The following is a 13018-nucleotide window of genomic DNA, read 5'->3' as shown; positions in this document are numbered from 1 at the left end:
TCTAAGTGGTGTCTATTTTCGAGGGGATGATGAATATTGTCATCATAGATGAGAGGATTGATCAAAGGGTCCTCACATGATTCCTTGTGTATCTCAGAGTTGGGCACATCTTGAGGGGCATAGGGGAAGATTATTTCATAGAAGATGACATTTCTATTGACTTCTATGGCTTTAGTGTGTAAGTTGAGCACAACATATCCCTTTATTCCTTCCTTATATCCTAAGAACAAGGATTTGTTTGACCTGGGATCAAATTTGTCCCTAGAGTGGTTGTGTGTCCCAACATAACATAAACATCCAAAAACTTTGAGAATGTGTATGTTGGGTTGTTTCTTGAACAGAGTTTCATAGGGAGTTCTATCATTAATAACAGAAGTAGGCAAAATATTGATCACATAAGCAGAATGCTTCAAAGCAAATGACCAATAGATCTTAGGGAGTTTGCTTTGTATTAACAGAGCTCTAGCTACATTCAAAAGGTGTTGATGTTTTCTCTCAACTATTCCATTCTGTTGAGGAGTATAGGTGCATGAGGTTTGATGCAAAATACCTTTACTAGCATAGAAGGACTTCATGTTAAACTCTAGGCCATTGTCACTCCTAATAGTCTTAACTCTAATGCCAAGTTGGTTTTCCATCATTATGATAAAGTCTTGTAAACTCTTAGAGGTATCAGCCTTAGACCTCATTAGATATACCTAGGTATATCTGCTAAAATCATCAACAATTGTTAAAAAATATTTGTATCCTTGGACAGAGGCCACAGAGAAAGGCCCCCATATATCAGCATGTATCAATTCTAGGCTATGTGCAAAGTGAGTTTTACTTAAAGGAAAAGGTAATTTTCTTTGTTTGGCTTGATGACAAACATCACATATGTAATCTTTATTATAGCAAACAGAAGGAAAGATGTTCTTTACTTTATTCATACAATTGTGTGATGCATGTCCTAGTCTAAAATGCCATATATTTGAGTCATTTATAGAATCAGAAAAGTTTACATGATGCAAGCACTTAGAAACTTTCAAGACGTATAGGCCATTAATGGATTTAGCTGAACCAATCATCCTCCAGGGCTTCTTCTCCTGGATTTCACAAGAGTTAGCATCAAAAGATAATACATATTTGCAATTTAAGGTCAGTTTAGATACGCATATTAAATTGCATGAAAAATTTGGCAGGTACAGAACATTGTGAATCAAGAGCTTAGGGAGAAGTGATATTGTCCCAGAGATGTTGGCTACCACTTGATTTCCATTAGGCAGCCTTACCCTAATAGGTTTTATCTCATTATAAGAGGAAAAATTGGTTAAACTAGAGCTTACGTGGTCTGTAGCACCACTGTCTAGTATCCAGTTGACAAAGGAATTTGTATGATCAGGATTACCTGCTGTTTGATTGTTATGGTTAATGGATGTGGCTGAAAGAACACCGGAATTGATAGTGGTTGGATCATTCTGACCTGGTTTATTTGCTCCTTCATTTGGCTGACTTAGCCTGTTTATTAACCTTTGATATTGCTCTTTGTTCAGTCCATAAATGTGGCCATTTTGATCTGTTTGTTGTCCTAATCCTTGTTCTTCCATTCTTGAGCTTACCACTGAGAGAACTTGGTCATTCTTTCCAAAGTTAGCTGGGAATCCATGCAGTTTGTAACATGTCTCCAATGTATGTCCAATCCTTTTGCAGTGAGTGCAAAATTTTCCACTGCTTGAACCTTTGCTCCATGAACCTCTTCCTGAGGTGTTGGAATTTCCTCTCCCTGATCCATTCTGTACAAAAGATCTTCATGAGCCTTGACCTCTTCCTGAGTAGTTTCATTTTCTCCAATTATTTGAGACTGTCATGGCTTTAGATTCCAACTCTTGGCCATATATCTGCCTTTCCTGTTGGATGATCAGGGAAAATACCTTACTCATGTTGGGTAAGGGATCTATGATCATGATTTGAGATCTGACTCCACCATAGGAGTCATTAAGTTCTCCAAGGAAAACTATGACTCTATCTTCTATCCTATGATTTCTCACATCTGAGATTACACCACCACAACATGGTACTTCACATCTGCATTTTGGCATTGGCCTGAAGTTATTTAGTTCATCCTAGAGAGTCTTTAACTCTGTGAAATAGTTGGAAACATTGAGTTCCCCCTGTGTGAAGTTGGTGATGGTTTTCTGCAATTCTGTGATCTTGTAGAGATTCCCTTGAGATAACCTTTCACTTAGTTCATCCCATATTTCATAGGCTTTATCTATCCAAATGATACTTTGTGCAATTGAAGGTGTCACTGACCTTGTAATCCATGAAATCACGATGTTGTTAGCTCTTTCCCAAGCTCTAAAGATTGGATCAGTCTTTGCAGGCATCATTATTGATCCATCAACAAATGGCAATTTTTGTTTTGATATGAGGCTCATCCTCATTGCCCTTTCCCATTGGTGATAGTTCTCACCATTCAAGGGAGGTGAGACCAAAGCACTTGCAGGATTTTCTGAAGGGTGAACATGATAAGGAGAATCAGGATCTTGGGTGGGATTCAAGTAGGTATGTGTGACATTGGAATTAGAGGATGTGTCCATTGAAATGATGAATGTAGTAGAAAAAGAGCTCTGATACCATCAAAGAAAGGATGAATCGAAGAATGAAAAACAGAACTTCTTCTTGATGGAGAAGTTCTTGAATAACAAGAGATGACAATAAAAGAAAAGCTTCTTGACAAAACTTGATTAATTAACAAAGATGAAATTATGAACTTATAAGCAAGGGAAATAACAATAACAGATTAACAAACTTGCCTAACTACTTAAACTAACAAATTAGCACGTGTTACATATGTTAAACATGGCAAAAATCACTAAAACAATGATGGCTTGGGCTGCAAGTAAAGGAAAGCCCATTAATCTTAAGCCTTTGATTCTGCTTGGGATGTTATGCTTGGTCTGGATTTGAGTTTGATGAGTGCCTTGAATGGTCCTGCCTTCATGGTAGGCTTGATAAGCCTGATGCGTATCCAAGACATGGTTGACCTGGTGTTGATGTCCTTTGGTCTGAATCTGGTGCATCTGGTGCGCCCTGCCTAGGTGTTGGTGCATTTGTTGGGCACTGGCCTGGTGCGCCTTACTCTGGTCCTGGCAGGCTTGATGCGCCTTGGGTTGGCGCTGCTGCATTTGGTGCGCCTGGGCATGGCGCTGGTGCATCTGGGCGTGGCACTGATGCACCTGGGCGTGACACTGATGATGCACCTGGTGTGTTTGGGCGTGGCACTGATGCGCCTTGGCTTGGTGCATCTGATCTGATTTGGTCAAGTGGGATGGTTCCTCAATTTTGATTATGGACAAGACTTGTTTGGTCTTGGCAGCAACATTATTTGTCTTGGCTATCAATGCATCATTATGCTTAGGCAAATTGCACACAATTTTGTTAATGGTGAGATCAAGGAGAGAGTTGAGATCATGATTATTATTTAATTTTGATAAATTGTAAGAGAAAAAAGATGTATTCACTAACAATGTAAGATTTTTTATATTGTCACTGCATCATTCACCATTCATTCTCCATCAGCATTAACTCTTCATAAAAAAAATAATCAAAACGAATGATGAATGATGCACTGACCGTGTATACATTTTTATAGCATAAATATTACATTATAATTGTAATACCTCAAAAGTATGTATCACTTTGTCCAAATGGCTAATATATTCACACAATAACAATTTTAAAATATAAGTGCAAATAAATATTTTAATTATACATCATCATGATTGACATATAAAACATCTTTATCAACCAAGGTTGCTCTAGCTCTATAAGGCTCCCCATTATTTTTAAATATATCAAAATATTAAATGTTCAATTCTTGGAAATAATATTTAGTAGGAGAAGTAACCATAAATTCTGAAAGAAACTAGTTCCTTACCTATAGGATGAATGAATATCATTAGTTACAAAAAATCATATCTATCTATTTGTAGTTTGCATCGGTACAAACTAAGAGCAAACATACCGATTGTTTTTATGTCATGAGACCCATTTAAAAATAAATGAGGGTTCACGAAATAAATAAAAATAAAAATTGATATTATTAATTTATGATAAAGAACTAAAAATTATAAAATAATATCTGAATCCCAGCTAAAAATAAAAATGTCATTCAATCACAATATCTAAGTTACAACAACCTTGCTTCTTTTAAAGACTTTAATTAAAGTTTTTTCTCCTCCCCACACCAACTACTAACATGTTCGGTGTTTTTCTTGGGACTTATTTGCGAGTTGGGTTTTAAAGATAAATGAAGACTTCAAAATCATCTTATAAATGTATTTTATGACTCTCAAATCTCCTATTTTTTTTGCATTTTCTTCCAAAATCCAACTTACAAACAAATATTCGAAGTTTTTTCTCTTCTCCATTTTTTCCATGTTAGAGAGTTTTGGCTTTTTCAAAAATGATTTTAGACTTCAAAGTTAATCTTTTGAGAAGCAACTCTATTTAGTTGATTAAATCCAAGCAATCATTTTACATCAAACTCCATTTTAATCAAAATAAATTTCATTCAAAATCATATTTTAAGAACACATACAACTTTCTACATAAGACAGGATGAAGATCTCCTGTACTCATAAGTGTCCACAATGGTATACCAATCCAATCAAAATGTGTTATCTAATTGAATTATTTTTATAAAAATATAAATTAATATTGTATATTATTTTGGAAAATGTTATCCGCTGCTAACAAGTTTGATTAAGCAAAACTGAAGATGCTACAAGCCTTGTGGTTTAAAAAAAAAAATCAGGTCAAAAGTTAGGATAACCAAAATCCAGAATCAACCCAGCATTTCATTTGTATAGTCATAAATTTAGTGACTTTATGAAAGAAATGAAGTGTTTGTAAATTAGCTTACATCAAATGGGCAGAATCCTCAATATTCAGTCAATATCTTAATTAATGTCAGAAACATTGATAGTTTATATCATTCGATAGACCCCACTAGATCCCCAGAAAGATTAAAAGGTGAAGGGTTCGATTACTGGGAGTGACATATGTTGGGAGAAGCATCCACGGACCCGAAAAATGATTAGTTCCTTACCATAAGGTGAGAAGATATTCATGGCAGTACTAATTTTATTTTTATAACCATTCTAAACTTTGTTTTTCTCATACCAACATTCTTTTTCTGCAATCATTGATTTGGTCTACTGAGGTATCAAACCATAATTCATGCAATAAATAAAACATTATACAGCTAAATTATACTGCACTCAATAATCTCAAGAAAATAAGTGGAGAAAAACCAACCGAAAAAAAAAGCACTTGCTAATATTATACACAGAAAACCACTCCAATCACCATTTATAAAATCAAAGTGTTGATGTACAATAATCAAATTTCTTGTGCAAGTCTTGAGAGAAAAAAAAGGTATCATCCTATATGACAAATTACTCACACTCAAGGGTAAAAATGAACAAGAAACTGCAAGCTTCAAGAAATAAAACCATAAAAACGCATTCTTGAAGAAATCAATCAATCAAAATTATATAAGAAAAACCAACCTGACTACTATTAGCCAAGACATGAAGGTGCCGAGGCTAGAAACCCGAACTCTCATTGCTGAAGAAAAAAGATAGAACACCAAAAAATAAGAAACTTACAGGTCTTCCAGCACATAGAAAACTCTTAGTATCAATCAGAATCACTTGAGCTAGAACTGGAACTGGATTTTCTACATTGAGATTTTGCCCTCATCACCAGATTTGCTCAGGGGTGCATTTTCAGGTTTATCGGATGGAACTCTGTTCAATTCATCAGCACTGGTTGCTGCTTCAATGTTTTCAATCACCTTGGTCGAGCCAACATCATTTTCTTCTATTTTGTCCGATTCGCCATTCAAATCCAATGGTTTTGGCAGCTCGCCATGATTACCTTCTGTGCTTTGGTTAAAAGCAATATTAGTATCTTCCGCAGATCTAGCTTCAATAACTTGAAGGTCTGAATTAACTTCCGGGTGATCTTTAGATTCTTCGCTAACAAGCTGATCCTTCACCGTACTTGGAAGCAAGACCTCCTTAACATCGATTCCTTCTTGAAGTTGCTTAAAGGCCAAGTTAATATCTTCAAGTGATCTTGCTTCAAGAACTGGGATATCCTGTTCAACTTCTGCTATCTTTACATCATTAGACAGTGAGCTACCTTGAGCATCTACAGTTTTCTCATCCACAATGTCAGTATGAAGTGATACACTAGCATCTCTGACACTAAAATCGCCAACAATGTCCAATTCTGACAAGAATTCCTCATCGATTTCCTTTATATCATCAAACTCTTTATTTTCTTCAGTAACATGAGACATATAGTCCCCTGCTGAATGATCTAAGTGCTCAACTTCTTCATATACACTTTCAGTTTCCTGATGTCTATCAACTACTAAATCCACTTCCTGTGGATTGAATTCGGGAGTGTCCGATGTTTCAGAAGTCACAGACGAGATACTGAGAGGAGCTTTGTCAATAGCATCATGCAATTCTCCAGCTCCATCATCGGAAGTAACAACATCCTGTGCAGAATCTACCCGGACGATATCAGAATTCTGCAATGTCAATTTATGATCAGTCTTCTCAGCTAATCTAGATGAAAACAGGTCAGAAGGACAGAAAATGTTCTTGTACATGAATCATGTGCATGTAAAAATAACAAAAAAATCATAATTTGAAAAACTACTGCTATTAAAAACATTTTTTCCGGTCACTCAATGCAACTGAAACACAAGTACTCACTAAGCATCCTATTTGTTTGGTCATCTATCGGCAAATTTGTGGATCACCATGTCAGTTGCAGAATAGTATCAGATATGGCAACCTATCTGAACTAGGCTAACATATTCAGGTACTCCAGGATAGGTCGAAATTAAGGAGATCAGAAAAGGGACGGATCAACCTATATGAGAGTGGGGGCATGTGCTCGACTTTGGAATTTTTCTATTGTTCATGATAGGTATTTGTCATTTCCACTCCTATATATTCTAACTTCACCCCCATCTGATGGGTAAATGAATAATTGTAATAGCAAGTTAAAATACACCTGATATGCTTTCCCAAGCTGCATAAAGGCCATTCGTTCATACATAGAAGGGGAATATTTGATAGCATTAATAATAAAAGGATCATTTAGCAAAATATGAACGTGAAGGGAACAACTAAAAGTTGATCTTTCATCATATTGTATTAATATTATATTCATTTGAAACTTTTCATGTTGCCTTTGCCCTGCTACCTAAAGGTGCATCACTGGATGGGACTTGAGATTTTCATGAAATAATACAATGAAAAACAGACAAAAGATCAGGAAAAGCCGCAAAAATAGTCATGGAAAAATATTGGTTTGTCGGCAATGAAAGTCTGGGAATCACAGCAAAGGAAAGAAGGCTAAAATTAACTTATTTAAGACAAGGAATCTATGGGAGATGAACATTCTGAATACAAGCTAAGTGGGCAAAGCGATTTCTTTCTTCCCCCATTTTCATAGAGAATCTACGGGTTAATAGAGAATCTACGGGGATATAGTGAATCGGGAAAGAATGTGATTCCTTAGGATGGATAAAGAAACAGACTTGTATGTAACAGCAGTTAGTAACACAATTTTATAACTAATGTCGAGTACTGATAAATATCATGAGAGATCCCATATGGATTTACATCAGTATTAGGAAATAAGACTATTATCAAAAGGGTGAACAACTTTAATGATTTTCTGTGTTAACATCAAGCAACAGCGAAACAATACTTTCTAGTTTCTAGGAAAACATTTTGAGCCGAATATAATTTTCCCTCCTCATGTGATTTTCCGAAAATAACAGATTGACCTTTAAAGAAAAAGAAGTTCAAAGCATAAATGATTATAACTAATGGAAGCATAAAATATAATGTAACTTACCTGACTTTCATCATGATCACTGGAAGATGGTTCAACCACTAGTTTATCTGAGTCTGACTGATGATTCTCTGAGTTAGAGGAAGAGTCCACATCAACTTCCTGCTGACTATCCGAAGTGAAGGAAACCGTATTTCTATCCAAATCTTGGTAAATATCAGGGTTACCTTGCTCCACGGAACTTGACAAGGCAATTTTATCCTGTTCAATCTGATTTATGTCTTCCTTATCTGGTGAAATTATCTCTTCATGTTCATTTTTTTCAGAAGGCAGATTAGAATGAACCACTGAAGCTTCGGGCAAAGATGAATGACTAGTAGATCTGTGGTGCACATCAGAAACCACTGAATCCAGAATTTCATCTGCATCTTGGACAAACTCAGACATATTTGCACTATGATATCTTGACAATCCATTCAACACTGCACCTTCCTCCACAGTTTCATCACCTGGTAGAATTGACTTTTCAGAAGGAGAATCTACATTTTGTTGAAGAATTATTTCAGAATCAGCAGATATATGGTCAGTTAGATCCTGTTTAAGAACTGAGCCTGAATTAGTTACACCCTCTACTAATTCAATATCTGAAGACAATCCTTCGGACACAATAGATCCATTCTGATCAACAAGATTTGTGTCAACTGCATATGACTCATCTCCAGGAACATTGTGCTGATTAATATCTTCCGATTTCTCAGACCTCAATTCATTTTTGACTTCCATATGTAGTTGGGAAGAGGCTCCTTGAGTTTCTTCCCTACCAGAATTATTACCTTCCGGTCTCTCATCATGCAATTCAGACTCTTCATCAGCCACATCATCAGCCATTTCCACTGAAACAGGAGGCAGTGATCTCTCGGAAAATTCCATTGCTAAATCAGCAGATACTGAAGCAAAAGATTGGAGCTTTCCAGAAGCAGGTGGACTAGAATCATAAACAGGTTCTACGTGTTGAATTCCTTCCACCTCACCACTCACTTGCTGGAAAATCGATTCTTCCACTGAACCTTGTGTTGAAATTCTAGATTCTTCCACCTCACCACTCACCTCATCATCTTCATGCTTCAAAATGTATGTTTTATCCGTTGTCTCATCTGGTATGTTGTCAATCACTTCCGATAGTGAAGACCGACTTGATCTGCTGCTGTTGTCCTCATCACTTGGTTCTCTTCTCAAATATGTTTCTCTTGCATTAAATTGCTCATGGATTCCAACCACTTCTGTTTCAGGATAGAATTCCATCTCAGTAGGATTTTCAACTCCACCCAACACTATTTCAACTTCATCGGGATGAACATCACTCTCTTCCATTTCTATCATCTCCACGGAATCATTTTCTCCAGAGGATTGGCTTCCATGTTCTGCACCATCAGAAGCATGATCAATATTGGACATTAATTCAGCTTCTTGAGACAAGTCTTGTTCGCTGAATTTCCTCTCATCATGGTCAATTGAACTCACTGATTCAGTATCTGGAACCGAACTCATCTTTGAATCACTTACTTCACTTGATTGCCTCTGGAATGAACCATAGCTTGTCCCCTCTGAAGCCATCCGTTCGGTTATGAAGACAGGCTTCCAATTAATATCATGCCTCTCATGCTTGGACAACCCCAATACCGATGATCCCATGCTGAAACTTTCATGCCTTCTAAAGAATGTATCTTTATCTTTGTGAGTGAACATTGTGAACTCTTGTTGAAAACTGTCCCCCTTAAGATCAGGTTTTTCTTCACTTGGATCATATGGAATATCAAAAGGGTTTCGTCTAGGCTGTAGAATAGATGGAGCAGATCCGGGAATGGGTGGTAATCCCATGTTGGCATAGAATTCATCCGGGAAATCAAATGGGTTACGTCTTGTAGTAATGGGTGCAACATTAATGGGAATATCAGCAGAATCAAAGTCTATGAGATTCTTCTCAGCCATCAGTCTCCTTGCTCTTCTCCTTGCAATGAGATTCTCTAACCGTTGATTCCTTTCTAGCTCCAAAGATCCGAGATCCATGAGATTCCTTTGGTCATCCTCTGTCCACTTAACAGCAGACTTACTTTCATCCTCTTTTCCACCCTCTGTTTCTTCTTCATCGTCACGTTCATCAACACCATCTTCTTCCACTTCATCGTGGTTTTCAGCATCTTCTTCATCTGATTCAACACTGTCATCGTTACTTTTCTGAGACTTTTCTGAAGCAGCATCAGAACCATCACGGGATATATGAGCAGGACGTGGGGCATCTAGATCTAATAGTGGGTGGAGCTCATCAAGCATCGGCATGATATCAGCCATGGAAGCATCTGGTGAAGAGCTCTCAGCCTGATCAGACCCTGACTCCACAGAGTCATCATCATCATCATCGCTGTTCTCTACGTGTTTCCAAGATGATCTCGGTGAAAAGTCAACCGGACCTCCCGGAGTTTTCTCATTCTCAATATCATGATCAAGAATATAGTCATTTACTTTTTCAACCAAGACATATTGTTTCTCAATAGCTTCCTCATCACTCGAAACACCTTCAGACCTCAAGTTCTCCTCATTTACTTCCCCACTCTTCTCTCCCAACTCGAAACTATGGAATTCCCTTTCTACTTCCTCTCTCAAAGGCTTCTCAGGCTGAACAACCTCCGGGTTCTCATCATCCAACGGAACATCAGAAAGCAAGCCACAATCTTCCTCACCCCTATTATCTCTCTCACCTGCTAAACTCGCTTCCTCGACACCACTCTCTTCTACATCACTCCTGTACTCTGAATATCCTTTTACAAAATAGCTCTGATCCCTGTCAACAACAACAGTGTCACCAACTGAGAATCCAGTTTGGAAGGACGAAATGTCGTGATTAACTTTCTCTTCTTTTTCGAATTCAGGCAAATTCGGTTGCCCAAAACTGAGGAGGGTCCCAAGCAGAACAGCAGTGCAGACCAAAACAGGGGATGCAGATACCAAAACAGAAAACAGAAAAGGAAAATATCTATACAACAAAAGCAAGAACCCCAAAAAGCAAACAAGGAATGGATGATTGCAAACTGATCTGTAACAACCTCTGATTGAAATGACAACAACTTTCCTAAATTTGATTCCAATTTCCAATGCTGATCCCATTTCCTTTTTTGATAGCTCTCCCCTATTTAAAAAAAAAACAGTTATTGGGTATCTAAATAAGATCCATAAACAAAAGTTCCCATAAAAAATGAATGAATAAAGTTTCAAAATTTGTCACAATGCTTAAACTTACCTAAAAATGAATCAACACAGAATCAGAATGATTAATCCAATCCCTGAAAAAAATCAAAAAAGAAAAATATGATGGGTTGATCAAAGTATAACCAATCAGAGGAGAAAAGGGTATGAATCAAAAAATGAAATTTTTGAGATGAATGACTCACCAGATAGGATTGAAAAAACCAAAGAAAACAAAGGGTAATTGAGAATCCTCTGTCTTTCTCTGTTTCTTCTTCTTCTTCTGTTTGGTTTTAATTTAGGGACAAAACATTAGAAACATGAGCAATAGAGAAGTGTATGTTTTATGGTATTGGGTATCTGATATTTGATGGTTTTGACAAAGAAAGTGATGGGGCGGCACCAAAAGAAGAGAAAGAGAAAGTTTGAAGGAAAAAGCAGAAAAAAAAAGAAAGAGAAGCTATTATAGTATTATGACATTATTATTGTTGTAAATACTTTAATTTAATTTTCCTTTCTTTGGTGTTTTCTGTAAAGAAATCTTTTACTCTGTCATGTTTTTCTGTGATTGTGGCTTTTAGGATATCTTATGTTAATTTGAGTTCTCATTTTCATGATCATGAATTACTATGTCGTTCTTAAGCTGCTATTAATTCTTGGATTCATGAAGAATTCTATAGCTAATATTTTTTTGTTGAAAATTGAGTTTGGAAGAAGTTCATGACCATGGATTACAATAGAGATTTATAATTTTTATAAAGCTATACCACAGTATCAATAATTTGATTGAAGTCTGGAGTGATTCATAAAGGCATATATAAATATGTTGTGAATTGTGTTAATTTACTTGGTTCATAATTCCTATGAAGTAAGATATTTTTACTTTTTCTGTAATACTAACATATACTTTACAAGTGCTTAAATATTTGTACAGAAACCAAAATAAAAAAGATTCATAGTTTACAAGAGTAACATATTTAAGTACGTGGTGGATTTTCCTTATATCCTCTTATTTTATTTTTGATAATTGGTTTATAATTAATATATGTTAATTTGTTATGGGTATAATGATTTGTATGATGATTTAATAAGATGATATATCATTACTTGTTGAAAAATGATTGGGGAAAGCACATATAATATAATGTAATTTTGAGTTTCTTATTTTGCTCTTAACACTTTTTAATTTATGCAAAAAAACATATAATTATATCTAATCATTCTCACCTTAGATTGAACATCATAATAAAGACAAAAATATGATATAAAATATACCAAATAGAAAAGTTATAATATAAAGTATACTAAATAAAAAAAAATTCTAATTCTCTAAATAAAAATATATAAAATTTGGATACTTCACGGAAACAAGTAGTTATATAATATGGGTCCATGGAAAGCACATGTTCAAAAGAAAGAGTACGAAAATGATGAAAAATAGAGTAAATTTTAATAGTTGTTTAACATAAGAAAAGGAGAAGAGAAAGAAAAGTGATATTTTATTATATAAACAATAATATCCTTGCCATATTAACTTTAATGAGTAAATTACACCGACATCCTCTGACTTTTCTATACCTACACAGACCCCTAACTTTTATACTTTCATACACTCACCACCCCTACATGAGAAATAAGTGTAATATTTCAAACAAAAAATATGATAAATGTAATTAAGTTAAACAAAACATATTATATTGTGGAGACAAGTCCAAATAATATATGAGTCGATACCTCTTTATTATTTTTTAAGAGTGATTTAAACAATATCTTTTTAGAATTGTTGATGCATTTTATAACAAAAAATAATAAAGATACATTGATTTGTATATTATTTGGATTTTTCCTCACACTATACCATGTTTTGTTTAACTTAATTGCATTTATCACATTTTTTTGTTTAAAAGAT

At 35.5% G+C, this 13018-nt stretch overlaps 1 protein-coding gene across 2 annotated transcripts; it reads right to left on the bottom strand.

Moving 5' to 3' along the window:
- Positions 1-5328: 5328 nt before the first annotated feature.
- On the bottom strand, positions 5329-11546 carry LOC109339461. 2 transcript variants are annotated; one of them, XM_019576910.1, is made up of 4 exons: positions 11316-11546; positions 11165-11207; positions 7929-11053; positions 5329-6567 (listed from the first exon to the last, which is right to left on the bottom strand). In XM_019576910.1, exons 3-4 carry the CDS (start codon positions 11029-11031, stop codon positions 5726-5728), a joined length of 3945 nt encoding a protein of 1314 aa, XP_019432455.1. In that variant the 5' UTR covers positions 11032-11053; positions 11165-11207; positions 11316-11546; the 3' UTR covers positions 5329-5725. The 2 variants fall into 2 exon arrangements, with proteins under 2 accessions (XP_019432455.1, XP_019432454.1); XM_019576909.1 differs by having other exon boundaries at positions 5329-6589; positions 7933-11053; positions 11316-11545.
- Between the last annotated feature and the right edge of the window lie 1472 nt (positions 11547-13018).

The sequence above is a fragment of the Lupinus angustifolius genome, unplaced genomic scaffold (assembly GCF_001865875.1).
Source record: "Lupinus angustifolius cultivar Tanjil unplaced genomic scaffold, LupAngTanjil_v1.0 Scaffold_75_106, whole genome shotgun sequence".
In the NCBI taxonomy this organism is placed as follows: domain Eukaryota; kingdom Viridiplantae; phylum Streptophyta; class Magnoliopsida; order Fabales; family Fabaceae; genus Lupinus; species Lupinus angustifolius.
This window is presented reverse-complemented; position numbering and strand designations above follow the sequence as displayed.